The sequence below is a fragment of the Apostichopus japonicus genome, chromosome 12, assembly GCF_037975245.1.
Source record: "Apostichopus japonicus isolate 1M-3 chromosome 12, ASM3797524v1, whole genome shotgun sequence".
Classification (NCBI taxonomy): Eukaryota; Metazoa; Echinodermata; class Holothuroidea; order Aspidochirotida; family Stichopodidae; genus Apostichopus; species Apostichopus japonicus.
This window is the reverse complement of record NC_092572.1, coordinates 8,211,211-8,231,670: the sequence shown is the minus strand read 5'-3', so window position 1 is coordinate 8,231,670 and position 20,460 is coordinate 8,211,211. Positions and strand designations below refer to the sequence as shown.

Below are 20,460 nucleotides of genomic sequence, written 5' to 3'. Positions count from 1 at the left end.
CAGTTTGTACTGATCTCTAGACGGGTGGAAGGGGGAGGGGATTCTGGGGTAAGCCCAAATATGCTTTTTTAAGTTAAAGACTTTTAGTTTCAATTTCCTGTAACCTGACAGCCAAAAATGGGAGGAAAAACATTCTTGGCTATTTTGCATTGCAGAATACATTTTATAAGACAATACCAGGTGTGTGAGGTTATTGCCCTGCCCATCGTAGCGCCGGTAATATGCAATTGCCAAACTAGAATTTTTAGGGGGTCACATTTGTTGGCCAATGCTTCTGAGAGAGATCTTTTCAAACCTTTCGGGGATTACACCAGGCTGAAGTCGGTGCAATGTTATTGCCTTCCGGTACCCCTGATTAGTAAATGGTTTAACACATGGATATTTGATGTGGATCAAACCATATGTTATTCAGCCATTTCATAGTGTTTTGCTACCATCTTAAGAAATGTAAACAAAAACCGCCGCAAGACGGTTTACACGTGCGAAGCGCGAAAAAACCCCAACATGATTACATAAATGTTTTTAATCTTAATACATCAAAGTACTTCCATTTTCGATTTCCGTTAAATAAACTATTGACATCGAGACATTCTTACATAAGTGTCTTAAGTCTGATTTCATCAAATTAATTACCTTATCGAATTCCGTTTCATAAACCTATAACATCAAAAAATTATTACATTAGTGTCCTAAGTTTGAATACATCAAATTATTTACCTTATCGAATTCGTACCTTATGTTTATATATATATATATATAAATTTATATATATATATATATATACATATTTTTATATATTTATATATATATCAATACATACATTGCTAAGATATAACGTGATCAGTAATTGATGCTTATATTTTACTGTAAACAATAGAAAAAATAAACAATAGAAAAGTAAGTTTTTTTTCTTCAAGTATTACATTGGTATGTGATTAGTAGAAGTACGACGTATTGAGAAGGCCGTATTCGACCGATGAATAACAAGTATGAATTATGTCTACGTAAAAGTTCAATAAGAGCAACACAAGACAAGAAAATGTCGAAAGCTTAACGATGTTCTTTACTCTTTTAGCAGTTATCGTTCCTTTTCTTTAGTCAATCCTGTCTTTTATTAAATAACAACGTAATATTCACAACAAAAATGTAACTTCCATATTTCACAATTCGCGTCGATATAATCACCACCCTTGCTCATCACCGCGCAGTCTTCGTCTACGTATCCGTTTCCACTATTTGGTTCTCCGTAACCCCAATTGACATACGTGAGGTTGCTACCGTCCTCATATGTCCAAACTCCTTGAAAATAAAAGTACAATACCAATTACGAAATCAACTTTTCCAATGCTTTTCAATGTATTAGCGGAAAGTAACGTACATCAATTGTTGATACACTAAATATCACCAGTATTGTCAACTAATTTAGCTAACTGAATATTTTCTAAACCTATCTCATATTCATGTTCAAGTTGTTTTTTAACCCTCAGAAAGCTTACCAACCCACACCTATCCCTATTGCCCCTCCATTTGTTCGCAAGTAAGCTAATTGAAATAATACTAAATGACTAAACCTAGTAGGGCTACCCAATTTAAATCAGCAATCCATTCTGCCAGTATTTCATCTAAGATGAGTTAACAAAGCTGATCATTTTCATATTAGATATTAATCCTCCAATTTAATTGTTAATTTTTATTATTCAATTTAACACATCATATCACCACAATTCATTAGCAGGACCTATCAATTTTAAATTCAAATAATTAGCATATCGACAACTTAATACATTAAATAGACACTGGTACCTAATAAGATCGTTTTGTATTTTGTATTTTTTTTTTTTTTTTGAGTAAAGAGATGTTGATTGTGACTTCTAGTTTAGTGAAAATAAATTGAGGATGGCGTTGTGACTACTTTCATCATATTCGAAGGTAGTTTCAGTAATATTATGCATATTTCTGATCACGATCCGGGGCATTAGCCACCAAAGACGATGGCTGTTTTAATATTTTTGTTTGTTTGTTACCTTCTTTTTCCGAGTCATGGATGCCTATCCAGATCCAATTAAACCCGCCTAAGGTTTGCTCTCGAAAGGCCTTTACTTCATCATTCTCCTCTTCGTTGTCAATGTGCACGAGGTGACCATTGTTGGATAAATTGCGGCATCTATCCACTGCTTCAGTCCAAGTTACCTTATCATCACTAATCCAGTACATCGACTGGTCTGTTCCAGTCAGAAGTCAGTCGGTATCAAAGGAACAGAGAAAAGTGAAAAGGAATGACATCGATATTCATCTTTCATAAGTGTCCTTTTAAAATTAAATATTGTTATCAATTCTACTAACATAAAACTTCAAATTAAAACGTAACTATTTTAATTTGATCACCAATATAATTTATCGTTACAAGAAGTGCACTCACATTGATTTCAAAACTGTTAGTATCGCATCTTAATAGACTACAACTTTCGTCAATGATAATCTTATATTAATAGTTGGCTAGGATACTTTTTCCCCCTACAATCAGTCACCGGTTGAAAATGACAAAGCTAAATAGTACCGTATTTCACGACATTTAAAAAAGGTTACAATGTAATTTACCTAAAACAGACTAAGACTAAGACTAAAGGAGATCTTAAACAATATTTGAACAGCTGGAGGAGGCATGAACAGCTCCAGATACGAGATCATATTCATACGCTATATATATATATATATATTGATGTATAAATATATATCTTAATATAGAGAGATATATAGTTATATATATATATGCATATATATATAGAGAGAGAGATATATAGTTTTGTATATATACATATAATTGAAATTGTAGTGAGTTGGAAAATCCAGAACAGTGAAAAAACTTCCAGCTTCCACCGGGATTTAAACCCGGGCCTCCCGCTTAATATGCGGACACCCGACCGCCTAGGCTATGGACCCTGATTGCATGTTGAGAGCTTCGAAACCGGTAAGGATATATAAATATGACAATGTACGTAAATATCAATTGTTTCCGAATCAAAGAAATCACGTATCTTGAGGTAAATTTGTCCGGTTTTGGCCCGGTTTGTTACAATAAGAAAAACATACAGTTATACATATAGTCTACTTGCAATAGCCAAACATATAATTTTCAAAGCATTAATGCAAATAGATAGGGCCACAGTCGAACTGCTTTTTGACCTGTTCAGATAATGTATGTCACTTCGTGTATTGAAAAGAAGTAGAAAGAAGTTAAAATCTAACACGTGTTTCCTGTTTAGTTATTCTTTGTTTCAATATTAATTACTTTTCAGATGACATTTCATACTGATTAAATAATTGAATAAACATAAAATTAGTGGTGCGAAAATTTACATAGGCTATGATCTTGTACGCCCGTACGCAGGGTGTGCGTGGGAAGGGAAGGGGGATGCGACGGGTGAGTAAGCACTTCCCCCTTAATCGTTTTTTTTTGGTGCTGATTCGGCAGTTAACAGTAACTGCATAAAATTCCACACAACAAATTGATATAATTGCATAACTTTTGCACCGTTTTGATAAAAGTAGACCCTCCACTAGTACAGTGTTTAATGAAAAAGATCGTCATCTTCAATAAATGAACGACAAATTAATTAAACCTGCCCGTAGGTCTGCCTGTGGAGATTGATATCAAACTTCCCGTCTCTGGATGCTACATTTAAACTTGTGTTAACTCCTTTCTGGTAGGCGTCGTGTTTAATTGATATTCTACCAACACAGTATATGACATATTTCGAAATTCTGCTCCGTTTTCCTGTTTCTGTCAATCAGCGGATACCCGCGATAACAAACTATCAACAGCTAATACAAAATGTGTTGTTGCATGAGTCTGTATTGTTGCATAGTGTAACATGAGCGATGCCAAGCTATTTTAATAACCTAATATTACAATGATATTAATCAATCCTATAGACACCATGTAACACTTACTACACGCCCGCATCGTCCCCATCCCAACCCACACTCTCTGATACAAAAGTCTCTTGGTTTGTAATTACACTTATCGTGGAAACAGTTTTCCCCTTTGTACTGTGTACGTAATGATTGAGGTATAATAGAAAAGATGCGAATGTAGCCTACTTTGCAACAAGGCTGATATTTATCCTATCACACCGCATGAAATATACACACAGTAGAATACACGTGATTATAATAATAATAATAATAATAATAATAAGCAAGTATTTATAGAGCGCTTTATGCAAAGGCCTCAAAGCGCTTAAAACAAGTACACAAATATGCAAGACAAATCACTGTAAATTTTGGAATAAATGTGTTTTTAAGAGACGCTTAAAACAGTCAACCGATGGTGCATTGCGAATTGAAGATGGTAGATTGTTCCAGAGATGAGGTGCAGCAGAGATGAAGGCTCTTTCTCCATAAAACTTTGTGTTTGGGGTATGGCTGGTGGCAAGAAGACACTTTGTAGACGAGCGAAGTTGGCGTTGAGGATGATACTGAGGAATTAAGTTTGTAATGTAACCAGGGGCAAGGGAGTGTTGTGATTTGTACGTTAAGAGGAGGAGCTTATAAATTGACCGATGTTTTACTGGAAGCCAATGGAGTGATTGAAGCACTGGAGACATGTGATCATGACGCGATGAACATGATATTAACCGGGCAGCAGAATTCTGAACAGTTTGAAGTTTTGTCAGTGTAGAGTCAGGAAGGCCAAATAAAAGGGAGTTACATTAGTCAAGCCTGGGCATTATCAAGGAACATACAAGTTTTGTAGTGATATCTTTGGTTAAAAACTTCCGTATCCGGCTGATCTTCCGTACGGCATTGTATGATGATTTGCAAACAGCATTGACCTGTTGTTTCATGCTTAGATGGGGATCCAGTACAACTCCTAGACTTTTGACGTGCGTGGACGGAGTGATGGTAGTCTGATCAATTTTGACTGAAATAGATTTGATTGTTGTGGATTTAAATTGCGAGGTAGCATGGAGGATTTCAGTCTTTGAGTCATTGATAAAAAGATTGTTTGATATAGCCCATGATTTTACATCTGCAATACAGTTTTGGATTTTTGAATAGCATCAGAACAATGATCAGGATGGAAAGATGTGAATAACTGAATGTCATCAGCATAAATAACAGTTTGCATATTAGCTGAAATGATTAAATCATGCAATGGAGCTACATACAAGGTGTAAAGTAACGGCCCCAGAACTAAGCCTTGTGGGACTCCAGTTGCAAGCGTAACATCCTTTGACAGATTTTGATCCACAATAACACATTGGGTACGGTTTGCTAAGTATGGTTTCATCCAATACAATGGAACTCCATCAACACCATATCTTTCATGCAAACGTGTTAAAAGTGTTTGGTGATTAATTGTGTCGAAGGAGGATGAAAAATCCAACAGGACTAGTAAAGCATCTTTACGCTCATCAAGGGCACAGAGAAGGCTATTCTGCACATAAAGTTGAGCAGTTTCTGTGCTGTAATTTGCTCGATATGCAGATTGCATTTTCGCATAGAGATCATTGTTTGAAAGATAATCTTGAAACTGTTTGCAAACAATACGTTCGATAAGCTTGGATAGATAAGGGAGGTTTGATATAGGTCTGTAATTTGCAAGATTATTAGCATCAAGCTTGGGTTTTTTAATATGAGGAATTATCACCGCTTGCTTCAGTGAGCATGGTAACTGACCTGAAGTGAAAGAAAGATTAACAATTTTCGTGATGACTGGTAGTAAGTCTGAAATACACTCCTTGAAGACATATGTTGGCAAAGTATCCAAAAAACAAGAGGTAACTGGTGCCGAGTTAATAACTTTTAAAACATCTTGTTCACTCACTTCTTTGAAAGCAGTAAAAACTGACTTTGATTTACATTGTTCCATCGGATTATTACCAGTCCCATAGTCAGGATAAGCATGTAGGAGAGAATTTACTTTTTGTTGAAAGAAATCAACAAATCGATTGGCAAGATTCTCAGCGACATCATATTTTGGGAGGGTATTTTCCACTTCCGGTGAAGTTAGCTTATTTACAATACGAAACATATCCTTCTGGTTTGCGGAGGTAATCTGTTGTCGAAAATAACAGGACTTTGCGGAGATTAGCAAATCTTTGTAATGTTTACATTGAGTCATGTACAGCTGTTTGTGGACAATGAGACCGGATTGTTTATATTTTCTTTCACATTTACGTTTCTCACGTTTTGCTAATCGGATGTCTCTGCTGTACCATTTTGCCCTTGGGCGCATAATTACAGCCTTTCTTGTGACAGGTGCATGTTTATCTATAATTGTCCTAAGAACTGAGTAATATTGGTCCACAAGAGAGTCAAGAGAACTTTGCGGATTTATCAGTAAAGATGAAGATCCAATGTCACAACGAAATTGGTCAAAATCATTGTTCTATAGGTTGCGCCTTTGAGTGAATTTCCTGACAGGAGGTGGTCGGTCCATATTAATGAGGCAACTTACAACTGAGTGGTCAGAAGTACATAAATGTTCATCATGCACACACGTACATTTAACAAGATCCGAGTCTTTATGTGAAATGATAAGATCAAGTGCATGTCCATTTCTGTGGGTTGGACCAGAGACATGTTGCTGGAAATCAAAAGCTTGGAGTAAGTCATCAAAAGAAGCAAAGTTTTGATCTGATGGAACATCAACATGAATATTGAAATCCCCCATGATAATTAAAGAGGTTGTGGGAGAGGATAACAATTGAAGTAGAGATGAAAAATCATCGATGAACATTTCAAAAGTTAATTTATTTTTGTTGTTTGGGGGAGGCCTATATAGTCCGATCATGCGTATTGTTGATTTTGATGACGAAATGTTGAGATCGATGAACTCAAAAGACCTAAGCCACTGTCATTTAATTTCACATCAAAACCCTTCCTGATCAAAAAGCCAACTCCTCCTCCCTTACCCTTATTTCGTGGGCAATGGTAAAAAGCAAAGTCTGGAAGTGAAGTGTGTAAGTCAGCTAAAATACAATCATCACTGTCATCTCCCTTTAACCATGCCTCTGTTATTGCCATTACATCCATATGTTGGTCAAGGATAAGGTTACATAATGAAGTCACTTTGTTTTCAGCTATTATTGAGCGAATATTCCAAAGCCCGAAGTGCAAATTGCGTCCTTTTTTAGATAAAGAAGCAAGTTCATTGTCCTTTCTTCCTCTCCTACGACCTCTTCTGGTTCGCTTCACTGCACATATATTTAAACTTCTTATAGCAGAATAGATGTCAGAAGATAATCTGCATCTTGGCTGTCTTAAGCTGAGAAGATCACCTTTTGTGTATGTGAGCATGGTTGTTCCAGTGGTTGATAGACAAACAAAAGCAATATCTGCACCACAAAATAAAGCAAGAAAAGTGTGGATTTTTAAGCTGGCCATGAAGAAAATAGCTGAGGTTTACAACTAGGCTAGTACAACTATCTGTTAGGCTGGAAAAGATTTCCAGAACAAAAACAATGTCCAAAATTACCAGAAAAGTAGCAAAAGTTAAGTTATCCGAGAAACTCCAAAGTCAACTCTCATGTCAGAAACTCAAGGCTGATATTTATCCTATCACACCGCATGAAATATACACACAGTAGAATACACGTGATTATTTCTTATTGAAGCAACAGTACGCACGGGTGCGTATGAAAAACTGGTTTAATGGCCCAATTTGATTTTAAGCAGTTACAAAACATTAAAAGTAGAAGAGATGTTTGACTTGTAAATTTATGAAGGAGAAATAATAACTTCATCATCTATTTCCTTCCTTTGTAACAAACTCGCATAAAATTCGCATCTTCAGCTGCCATGACAACGCCAATACAAATATTAAAACAACATAATAGAAGTAGCTTTCTTTACAATAATCAACGGTAGGATTATACGTATGTGCACCTGTTTACGACTCAACCAAATAGATAAATTCTTTTCAAGAAACGTATGGAACGTATGTAATTTAACATAGGTCTTTTATTTAAGGGCAAATTATCATATTGCGCTTTTGATATAGAACCGTGGTTCATCGAAACAAAAAATGACAAATTTACGTCCTCTATATAGCTGCAATCTATAAAGGTTAACGTATCTTCCTGTTGGACTGACATTAAATCAATTTAACCGCATGTAAACGGATGACCGATTGATCTAGTAATAAGTCAGCAGTTATCAAGGGACAGAGAAAAGTGAAAAGGAATTACATAAAGATGTATCTTTCAATAATTTCCTATGATCTATATCTTGCTAAATATTGTTATTAATTCTACTGAAATTAAAGAAGTTCCCAAGATTTCAGTTTACATTTTAATTCAATACATTGTAAGTTCACCATGATATTACCGGTAGAAGAAATGTCCGACACTATCTTTACTGGAAATTAAATCATGTTGATTATTATTAAAATTTCTGTCAACGGTAATTTGAAATTTATAGTTGACTACCATAATTCGAAAACACTTACTCTTAACTCCCTCCTTTGTTGTAACGGGTCGTTCAGTTGATTTTGTTGTGTCATGTTGAGCCAATGTAGTAATGTGTGTCATATCAGCGTCAGCTGCTGCTGACAAAAATGAGGAACATCAGGAAAGCGTTACTGGCTGGGAACACGTGAGAACTAAACATAATGTATTCCCTTTAAAGACGTTAGTCAATAACAGAAGGATATAATTCTATAATTGCGTTGATCCAATAGCGTTTGTTTTTGCCAAGATAATATCAATGTTAGTTGACAACCGTGGTTCTTCTACTATCGTAAGGATGAAATTGATGTTAGAAGTTTTGTATTGGTATGCCAACTCTCAACATCTAAGCCCAACCAAGCGGGAGGTTGTAGAGCATCAATAATATAACAAGCAACATTTGAGACACGTGTCCAAATAAGTAGACTTAGTCTCTAAAAGTAGAGACAATTGAGACAATACTAAGACCTATCAAAGCAAGATATATATACGATAATCTTACACTTAATAGACTTAGTCTCTAAAAGTATGAACAATTGACGCAATACTAAGATCTTTCAAAGCAAGACATATATAAGATAATCTTACACTTAATAGACTTAGTCTCTAAATGTAGAGACAATTGACACAACACTAAGATCTTTCAAAGCAAGACATATATAAGATAATCTTACACTTCATAGTAACAGTTTCTAAATGTAGAGACAATTGACACAACACTAAGATCTTTCAAAGCAAGACATATATAAGATAATCTTACACTTAATAGACTTAGTCTCTAAATGTAGAGACAATTGACACAACACTAAGATCTTTCAAAGCAAGACATATATAAGATAATCTTACACTTAATAGACCTGGGCCCCGTTCCACAAAGACTAACTTACGCTTGATCTTAAGATCAAACTTAAGTTCGATTCTCATGCGATTGATCGTAGCGTAAGTTCGATCGTTAAGTAGCGTTCCACAAAATCAAACTTACGCTACGCATGATTTTAATTAATATTTGGTTAGTGGACGAGGCTACTGTGACCTTTCGTGACCTCAAATCACTTGTGTCTCCGAAGTTTTGACACGGCGAACAACCTGTCGGCGCATTATATGTCATCAAAATGGTGAGTAAATATCAGATATATGTGTCAGAATAAACATTTAACCACAATCTTTACAAGAATAACCTTTGCCATATTTTATTGCACTGGTTCGTTGTGTGTTACGACTCAAAAACATTGAAAGATCCCCCGTAGACCGCATTTTATCTGCCAACTTGGTAGTCTTTGCGTACGTTTAATTAGTTTAATGTACAGGCAGTCAGTGTTATATGTAGGCTATGTACTAGAGCCTAGAGGAATACACGGGACAACGTTAGGCCTGTCTACGTCTTTTCTAAAGTTTAGGCCTAGCAGTAGCACAAATTTATATTAGCAAATGACTACTGTATAAAGGTTAAACTGCATAAGTATACACCTGTATTATTACACGGACGACTTATTATTACAAGACTATACAAGTATACTTAAACCTATAACGGTACCCGGCTAATGATTACAAGTGGGATCATTGACTGATATTGATAAATTTTCACAATTTCGTAGTAAGGAACTCTGTATGAAGTCCAGACTAAAGAGAGGTATAGTTATTGGACTTGCACCCCTTAAGTTATACTTATAGGCTTAATTCTGAACAAAAGTGAAATTCACCTTGCTTCCGACTAAGGCCTTGCTAGCCTAATTTGTTTTAAAGTCCACAAAACAAAAATAAAAGCAGTAATAGCCTACTGTAAGTCTACAGGGCCTAACCTACACACATCGTCTGATTTGTATACCCATGGAGCTTATAAACAGATAGCTCCATGGTATACACTATGTTTCTTTTGGCTGAACTTGAGCTGACAGGGAGTTTACATCCTTAGTGATGTAAAATGATTTATTTTGGATTGTTTTAGTCTAGGCCTAAAGCATTGTTAAATCGGAAGTCGTCTTTTTGAAAGGCAACACTGCAGGTAAACAGGGTTTTTGTTATTATGGACCTTCCTTGCTAGGTGCACACAAAGCAAGCAACTTTATCTGCCCACTTAGACAAGGCCAGAGTAGCTAAGTCGGGCTGGGACTCTACTACAAAATACAAACATGTTTATAGTGATCATATTTCAAGGGACATGGCTTGAGAAGTTATTACAATTAAAGCTGTTCAATGGGATGAGCAGCTGTGTGTGCTGCTTGCCTATAGCCATTGACTGTTGGAACTCAAAAAAGAGGTCACAGGGTTTAGCCTGGTATTGGCAAGGCTGGCTCATTAAGTTTAGAGCACAGTGTTCTTCAGTCGTTAATGATAACTTGACAATTTTCACAGTAACCATTTTTCCTAGTCTAACTCAAAAGAAAGAAATCCAGGAAGAAAATTTTTCCCGGCAAGAAATGTTTATTCTTTGCCTGTTTGTCAAAGAATATCGTGATAAATTGTTTGGTCGAGCTGGACATTGCTTCTGAACTAAAAATGAAGTGGTCAGATTTGAAGATTTTGGCCAAAAAATATCAAAGAGCTAAACATGCAACAGGTAAATAGCATGTATTGGCACCTCACATCCATCACGTTTTCTTGACACATAGTAAAATCCAAATTGATAAACATTGTTCATATCATTTTATTTTAGGTGGAGGGCCAGCAGCTGTATACAGCACTGTTTACGAGGCCCTGCTCTGGGGACATCAAAGACCGACCCTTTGACTGCTTTTTAAGCGAGTCATCACAGGTACAATTTATTTTTGATATACATGTTAAAAGACCCAATTTGAATTTGAGTACAAGAAGCCTATGGTTTTTGGTGGAGGTTAAAGGTCATTTGTGATCACCAGAAGTCAAATTGTGAAAACCTAGAAAAACTTACAGCACTCCAACTTAATATCATGCACAATATGTTTTTGGTACCCTTGATGAATAATTTTGAAAAAGATAAAGGGAATAAAAAGGAAAAATAGTTACCTTTTTCCAAAGTGAAAAAATCCTTTCACAGAATTTTAAATTATGTGCAATTATTCTATTGTTACGTCTTATAAAGAGGACAGTATCCATAATGGAAGGGTTAAAGGAGTATCTTGTAATTGATCAATTGTTTTCATTTGCTCTATTCACAGGATTCACATGCACCAACAGAAATGTCACCAAACAGGCAGTCAACCCATGCCCCAACAGTTCATTCCAGGCCAAAGAAGCCAGTTATACTGTCTCACTGTTATAATTACACAGCCTACACTATAGTGTACTCTTCTACGTGGAATATAGGCCTATTGGTTGTTTTTACTAATGTAGCTTTATTGCATATACAAGTGAACTACTTCTTGAATAGGAAAACCATCTGAGAGGGAGTTGTAGATAATATTAATGATCAAGGATTGTACACTGCCTTTCCAACCATCTTTGAGTTGAATGTAATGTCTGAACCGTTCATTATGTAACAGCATTGTAGGTCAACTTTAGATACTTATTTTTAGCTTGTAAACTATCTGCCTTAGATATTAAATTTCTATCGGGTGTATACTACTGGAACTAAATTGATGGTCAACATAACTTAAATTTCTGCCCTTTTGCTAAGATCATGTGTAGTATCTGTTCTCTTTCGAGGGGAATGGTTATGCACACCCGACGATGATCACACAGTCACAGTTCCGATGCAAGGAGACTAGGGTTGAGAGCGGATCAGTCGTTCGGTAGTTTGGTGTTCGTGCCCAGGTTCTTTCCTGGGCGACTTTTTCTTAAAAAGTATATAACTTAAATAAAATTAAAAGTGCGATTTAAAGTTATGTTAGAATGTCAGAACTGTTTTTTTTTTTCGCTCGAATGCATGTGGTATTTGAAAATGCAAAATGTTTGGTTGACATGACATTCATATTCTTTGCTGACACTATATACAGCCAAAAGTAATTTGCCTCGTTTTAAGTAAACAAGGATAGGGGAAGAGTTTTGGTTCTATTTGCATGCCATCGCCAAGCAGACATCAAAATTTGTTCTTGAGCTGGCTGTTGACATGCTCAATTTTGGCTTGTGTCCTTGTCTGAGCACTGCAATTAAAAACAGTGGCATAGGAAGGTACTTTTGATTGGGGGGGGGGGCGCTGAAGACTGATGGCCGGCCTGGGGGAGGGGTCTAGGGGGAGGGGGTGTCCCCCTCCCCTTTGGAATTTTTTTGCATTTCCAGGTGGCCTCAGATGAAATTTGGTACAATATAGCACACTTCAACCTACTTCATTCTGTAAATAATTTTGCTTTTTCACCTGGCCTTTTGGTGCTTCAAATGGAATTTTTCTGCCAAAATGTTCTGAGTAAAATGACGAATGTTACATATCATTTATTGAGAAATGAAAAAGGGGTTTTCTGACTTGCGAAGCGGGGGGGCGGAATGATACTTCTGCCCCACCATATTTTTCACTGGGGGGGCTGGCACCCCCAGCCGCCCGGTTCCTACGCCCTTGATTAAAGAATAACTATAACTTTGAAGACAGCTGTTTATTTCATTGTTCACTATTAAGTAATTTATGTCTATTTTTGTCCGTATGGTGAACTACAATATACAGTAATAACTGATACTATTGAGTTTGTGATTTTCTGTGAGTGCTTTTTGGACAAATCGAAAGCTGTATATAAATAGATACCATATAGATATGATACCATACCTCGATATGTTTTGGTTTTTATAAGCTTACTTATTGAATGAGGTCTCTTCGAGTTCTGAATTGGCGTCATCAACCACGGCTGTAGAGGATAACCATAGTCCCCAAGAAGTATCCCTTGAAGTTGGTGGTCCTCAGACTGATTGCATGTCTACCTGTACATCTAACAAATACATACTCATCCGGCCCATAGTTACAACCGCGGATTCCAGTCAATGTCCCATATACTGTACCCACAACCTGCGGAAATCCTGCTACCAAAAAATAAATCCCTCGAGCCTTGGTCACAGAGGCTGGAGTGGTTAGGAACTGAATTTCATCATTTCGGATTTGAACCAATGCTCTTGTAACCCTCCTCAATGCCCGTGAGGCAGATGACTTGCTGCATTCGTGTATAGAGGCACACTCTGCTAAGGCACTTTTTGATCGTAATTCATGAAATCTTAGTGCATTGATAACCTGCAAACTGGCCGACAGAGCCCTACTTCTGTTGGTGGGATGTTCTAACTTGGCCAAATTCATACAGCCTAGCCTAGTAAACCTTTATCTTTGGTATCATTATAAAGTTCAAAAGGCTGCCGTATGTCTCTAAAAATTCTCTCTCTTGGTAGAATTCGACGATAAATTCGATAATTACGTTGTTGACCAGCTTGCTGATACAAATATAACGCCATTTGTGCACAAGTATATAAAATTTACATTTTATTACATCTACATGTAAACAGTAAGAAACTAAACAAATTGTATATCAATTGCTTACCATAGCAAAGTATCATACTTACGAATGATCTGGATCACTACTTAAAGTTACGCATGATCGGATCGAACTTACGCTTGATATCAAGCGTAAGTTTCTTTGTGGAACGGAGATAAGTTTGATATCAAACTTACGCTCGATCAGCGGACTTACGCACGATCGATCAAACTTAAGATCAAGCGTAACTCTTTGTGGAACGGGGCCCTAGTCTCTAAAAGTAGAGACAATTGACACAACACTAAGATCTTTCAAAGCAGGACATATATAAGATAATCATATACTTACATCAGCTAAGCTCCAACTTACCTTCACTACTTGAGGTCGTTGATGACGTACCTTGTGAAGTCCTGGTACATTTAAACGTCCCCTTTACGTGATGTTCGGTAGATCCTGTGACCCCTCCCAAAGATTGACTAAATGCTGCGGGAGAAGAATAGTATGAAACATAACAAAAGTATCTGCATAACATCAATACAGTTCAGATCGAATTTGTAACCGGTACTGAATGTCAACGATGCTATCATAAACACAGCTGTTGGACCCATTTAGATAATATTATATAGTCGACTGCGTAAATGAAAAACAGGTGTAATTGTTCGGACGTAATTGTCCAACATATTATCCAGATAACAGCTATTCCTTTGTGTCACTAACAATTGCTATAACACACTTTGAAACGGACTAAAAATAATATTAGATAAAATACTTAAATATTAAAAATATCAGATAAATCACTAACACTCAAAAACAGTATTTGTCTGATACCATAGCAAAAAATTTTTAATTGAATAAAATGATTAATAAATGTATCCTTTGTAGACTGAGAAACGTCCCTGACTCCAAGCAAAAAATTAAAAGAAAAAGGAACTTAATGGTATATAAGTTATAATCGAAATGAATGATTTACTTTTAAATGACTATTACAAAGTTCCACATGGAGTGCCAACCGTGTGTAACAACATGATGACAGTTAATACTAAGATATATATTTTTTCATCGCTATATGGTCTGCTCTTACCTCAAGTAGCATTTTTTTTTTTTTTTAAGTATTTCGACCCTTTTATTTTCTTCCCATTATTTGTCACACATGAGCACACATCAGCCAATATATATATTTGTGTATAAAAACAACATGGAAATATATATATATATAGAAAATAACATTTGAACTATCAACCACAATTACACTGTGTATCACTTCATGGTATTGCATTGTTGCCCATGTTTTCAGAGAGGTTACCAATTTCAAAATATGGGCCATGTCAGTTGATAAAGTACTCCTTCATAATAATGAAATGGATATATACCATGCCCCATATTATCGCCTCAAACCCCCATTGTTTTGGTTTTCAAATTTAATTTTTCGACGATGCTGGAAACAAATGTGCTTATGATATATTATCTACGAACATATATATTCTGTACGAATATTAGCAAATATATAATGTACGAATATTAGCCTATATATTATGTACGAACATTACATTATACTATATATTTTGTACTAACATTAGCCTATATATTATGTACGAGCATTAGCCTATATATTATGATTGAATATTACGCTATATATTATGTACGAATATTAGCTAATTTATTATGTACGAATATTAGCCTATATATTATGTACGGACATTAGCCCATATATTATGTACAAATATTAGCCTATACTTTATGTACGGACATTATCCATATTAATGTACAAATGATGATGCTTTGGCATGGGCAAATTTATAACGATTGATAAATCCATTTTGATTTTAACAATATAAATAGAAAGTAAATATATCAATGGAATGACTGTGAATGAGTCGTAACTAACGAGTTATAATCTTAGTTGTTTCTGGATCTTTAGTTAGCGACAGATAAGTTTAACATGTTCTAATTCATGTTAAATACATAAAATCTGCCAAAATTTGCATTAATGCTTTATAAACCTCTTGTACCGATACGAGGGGAAATGTAGGGAAATTATAATTAAGTCATTCATTTTTAAGAAACCATAAAGGATCGGGAGTAAAGGCAACAATAAGACAAATGCAGGTTAAATATGAATTATATTGAACAAGAGATATTGCTGCTATAGAGTCCACCAATGCCTATTAGCTGCTGCAACCATCACAAATTATTTGATGTCTTAACTTGGTATGAAATGTGTGTATTTATAAATTATTTCACAAACTACGCATTTAACCTAATATTTATACTCTTCCTGTCAAAACTAATAAGACATTGCTTTGCTTCCTGCTTGTTAATTAAAACCTCATTGTTTCATATTGCTGTGTGAATTTAAAGAAGAAACACAGAGAACATGGCAAATTTTGTTGGTTTTTCGATCATTTTGTTAAATCCAACGACACTTTAATGTAAATGGCACAGTATTGTAGGTTCGCATCAATCATATCATTTACATTGGATGTTTGAAAATGTGAAAGATACACAATATTCATCGGCACAACGTATGTCCTTGCGATTGTTTGTTTTTGGAGTGATCTGCGTGTTTGTATTTTAAACACTTGGCGGAGGGCAGGAATTGCTACTGTGAAATCGCTAGATCGAACCGGATATACTCAAATACTTTTTACCTTTTTTCGTTTTTAATGTGATTTCTTATTCATTTTTTTGTTGTTTATTTACTTACATGTAAATCAAAAATTGAAAAATTCGAAAACGTGATATTGTGAGGTTCTGAACAGTGGCTTCGAAATCAGGCCGGACTCTGGGAGCCATTAGTTCAGCAGGCCGCCATTTTGAATTCTTTTTTTTTCTTAGAGAGTACAATGCAAATAGTAACACATCATTTTTTATTTCATACTATATCATACTCATATGTGAGTATAACACGATGATAAGAGTTAATATAGGTGTATGATCTTGTCTTCACAATATTATGCACCTGCCCTACCTAGTATACTGTTACGAACATTGGTAGTCATATCTGTACTCATTTGCAGAATAACTATGTATTTATTATTAGCAACATTTCAAACAAAAACATATTTCTTCCACTGAAAATTGTATTGTGTTCACAAAGTTTCCATGCATCGTTAAGGTTAAGCAAACAATTCATTATTTGTAACAACGCTTTGTTTATACACGACATTGCAAAGCACATTTTACACTTTAACGAAAACAAACAGCTGATGCCAACTTTGTCGTGATTGTTCGTTATGATTAAAAAATAATTGAATAAATAACATAAATAAACTGATATTTCTTTGGCAATACAACTTTCTTTTAAAACAAGTACATTGTCAGCACTGACTCTAATGAAAGTGTTCTTGCTAATCTTCCGTTTCCTTTAGATTAACTTGAAGTACAACTATCAATTGTGTTATTGTTATATATGCTATATATGCTATATTTTTAAAACTGTTATCAACTTTAATGTCAGCTGAATAATACAACTTTGAGATGAAAGTATAGAAGAAATTGAATATAATAATTTTCGCCCTATAACCTAACCACTTTGATTAGAGAACACATTCGACAAACTGGTACCGACGATACAACAACTTAAATCCCTAACCTTAACCATCATGCCAATACCATGCAGTAAATTGCCCCTAATGTCGTTGGTTTGGTAGTCTTCCTAAATATTATGTTAATATAAGGATTCCATGCTCTTTTAGGAGACTTCAAGCTTAGAACCACTAGTCAGGTGAAATGAAATTCCGCATTTTCCTCAAATTTTGTAACTGGAAAACATAACACAAACCTTCTGGGATCACTAGAATGACAATCAGAGGTAAGTAGCAGGTCCTCTTCATCTTGTTAGTGGGTTACCGATTAAAGGATTGATGGAAATATGTTGAAATGATTACACCGAAGCTTACAAAGATGTACTGCATGCTCTACAACACAGTTATATATCAAAAATAAATTAAAAATATATAAAACTCATTATGAAGTGTGATTATTAAACTCATAAAAAAGGATCTCTTTTGAAAGAACAAAAAGAACTGCAATCGTCTAAATAGTCTTTTGTGTTATATTATCAAACTGATATGAATGACATAATGACAATAGTAAGCAGCATAGGAGAGACTTAGAAGATATTAAAACGTGTGGGTAAATAGCATGTTTAATTATTAGCAGATTTCATTGAGAAGTAATCGATATTTTCTGCACAATATTCTCCCTTTTTTTGTTGTAACCATTTAATATGAAAATTGTTCCATCAGTTCCTATGGCAACCATGAAAACATTCAAACAGAAATATAATCAATTCACCAACATATACAAAATGTGCGCCTAGATTACTATGTGTCTGTTTTTGTTTTCTCCTTTTAATGGGAAATTCTATTCCATCAATGCATGAAACGTATGTCAATAAACCTATAGACTGTTCGCGTTATTAAGGACAGGTATTAATATGACATTTATTTGGAATTGGTTTCTCACCTTTAAATATTGGGATATAATCCTAAAGCTGCATACACCATAGAAAAAAAAATGTGTCGTGAGTGCACAAGGTTTGGCTATGAGATCCAAATTTATAGCTATAGGGGGTCTGCCCAACATTTTGAATTATTTCATTGGTTAGCCGGAAATTCAACAAGATGTATTGTTGTTGTATAAATAGTGTTCATATTCACCTTAGTTAAAGAATGATATAGCCTAGCCAGGCTACTGCGTACTACGCCTACTGACTGTAGCCAAGTAGGCTAAGACTTAGCCTGACTTATCCAATTTTCAGTAAAAACGGCAAGATCTGAGTATCGCAAACAATTTATGGAAAGTTTATTGGAATATATCGTCTTTAGGCTTGTAGTAAAGGAATATCAAATTGGGATTTTTCTTAGCCACTAAAGTATTTGACCACTCTAAATTATGGTATTCTAAAAGTGATAAAGATTTCGCTTCGTCGATCCCATTTTTTTCTGACTAAATTGCCTTATTGCTCACTTAGCCTTAGGCTAGGACCATTTGCATATATTTTGAAAGTTTCATTTTCAATCACAACAGAGTTTATCACTCTCTTGGTATACGTGGCATTGTAAAGTTGCGAATTGTATTAAAGCTAGGTACTTAATCCCCAGTGAACCTCTTTTGCAGGTTATACCCCGTATCTTTAACTAAGGTGACTCTATATATGATATCCATCCCTATAGTAATTGTAGTTAATAACAAAAAAAAATAATGATAATAATAATGATACTAATAAAAATAATAATAATTATAATAATAGTAATAATAGTAGCTATAATAATAATAATAATAAAAATAATCATAAATGAATGTACATTGAATAGCATTTTACAGCAGCATTGTAAGTATAATATGTTTTTCAAATAATTATGTTTGGTATAGGTTATCACAAACCTTGCTCTACTTCTTTTAACCTGATGTGGACACAAATATGGCGAGGAAACATAGATTGTTAGTGTTTCATACTGTCACATACCTTCTGTGGCTAGATAGAGTCACTTTAGTTTCATAATGTTTCTACAGGCTAATACAACTAAATAAATGATTGAAATCCAGACAGGAAGTGGAGTAGATGCATTTAACATGGTCTTCTTCGTTTTTGCCAGCTCAGTTTGTTTCAAGGCACTCGAATAAAGAACGACTTTTCAGAGAATGGAGCAAAAATCATGGTGTACATTTTAAAAAAAAGATGTAAAAGTAACTGAAAAAGAAAATTACTGAAAGTTGCTGGGTCGAATATTTGTATTTCCTCGGATTAATCATTTGATTGGTTCAGCGTGATACCCACTTTTCGTGTTTCATCAAAACTGATTTGCTACAAACATGGTCTGGTGTTTCCTCTATAAAACCCTTTTGGTTTTTTTTTCTCGGAACAATTGATTTAGTGTTAATTTCCACAAAGTTGGTTTATTACCTCTGTTTTAACAAATGACTCTTCCCCTGACAGGTAATTACTCTTTTACCAAACTCTGGCATATGTTTCTTGGAATGTTGTTTTGTTATAATGCCGGTGAAAGGAAAACCTGGAATTTCATCATACACAATAAAACAAAATGAAAGAACAATCGAAAATTAGAGAACTGAATGAATTCAAAATCACAAGAGACCATAGTCGACACTGGGAATTTAACCATAGAGTCAGAGAAAATATGACGGAATATTTGGCAGCGAGGTTTTTCGCAACGGAAATTGCTTGCGGAAGTAGAAACTGGGTTGAAGAGTCTGGAAAAAGTAAGCGATGATAGTGCTCATATGCATGGAGTTTATGATGGGATTGTATTCGGTCAAAAGCAGAATGTGTGTGTTAGGAAATTTAAGCACATCTGCGACTTCCTTAACATACTTGATGTTATTATTAAAGACCCTTAAGGTTGCAATCAGTGTGATCATAGTTAATCTGTACGCAGGGAACCAACTTTTATTTTTGTTATGGGAGCCAAGATGCTACATCGTCCTGGGGTTTCAAATTAGAATTAAAAATGGATGCTGCACACCTCGTTCATTATATATATATATACATATATATATATTCATATATATTATATGTAATGAATTGGATATTTGATTGTACAGCGTGCACCCCTGGTGATTTGAATCTGACAATTTACACAGAATAGCCACTCTTTATAGGCAAGCCAAACCGTAAATAAAAA

At 35.1% G+C, this 20,460-nt stretch overlaps 1 protein-coding gene and 1 long non-coding RNA gene across 2 annotated transcripts; one reads left to right on the top strand and one right to left on the bottom strand.

Moving 5' to 3' along the window:
* Positions 1 to 830: 830 nt before the first annotated feature.
* LOC139977109 (C-type lectin 1-like) lies at positions 831 to 17,650 on the bottom strand. The gene is made up of 5 exons (XM_071986199.1): positions 17,595 to 17,650; positions 14,183 to 14,296; positions 8,456 to 8,551; positions 2,025 to 2,222; positions 831 to 1,299 (listed from the first exon to the last, which is right to left on the bottom strand). Exons 1-5 carry the CDS (start codon positions 17,644 to 17,646, stop codon positions 1,115 to 1,117), a joined length of 645 nt encoding a protein of 214 aa, XP_071842300.1. The 5' UTR covers positions 17,647 to 17,650; the 3' UTR covers positions 831 to 1,114.
* On the top strand, positions 9,305 to 13,033 carry LOC139977714 (uncharacterized). The gene is made up of 3 exons (XR_011796646.1): positions 9,305 to 9,568; positions 11,107 to 11,205; positions 11,588 to 13,033. It is a non-coding gene; the product is annotated as an uncharacterized lncRNA (long non-coding RNA).
* Positions 17,651 to 20,460: the final 2,810 nt, after the last annotated feature.

Bases quoted from the DNA above. Each gene is read 5' to 3' on its own strand.
- LOC139977109 (XM_071986199.1), bottom strand. From the start codon at position 17,646: ATGAAGAGGACCTGCTACTTACCTCTGATTGTCATTCTAGTGATCCCA. The intron at 14,297-17,594 runs GTTTGTGTTATG...CTTCTCCCGCAG, and splicing joins CATTCTAGTGATCCCAGAAG to CATTTAGTCAATCTTTGGGA. The intron at 2,223-8,455 runs GTAAGTGTTTTC...TGACTGGAACAG, and splicing joins AACAAAGGAGGGAGTTAAGA to ACCAGTCGATGTACTGGATT.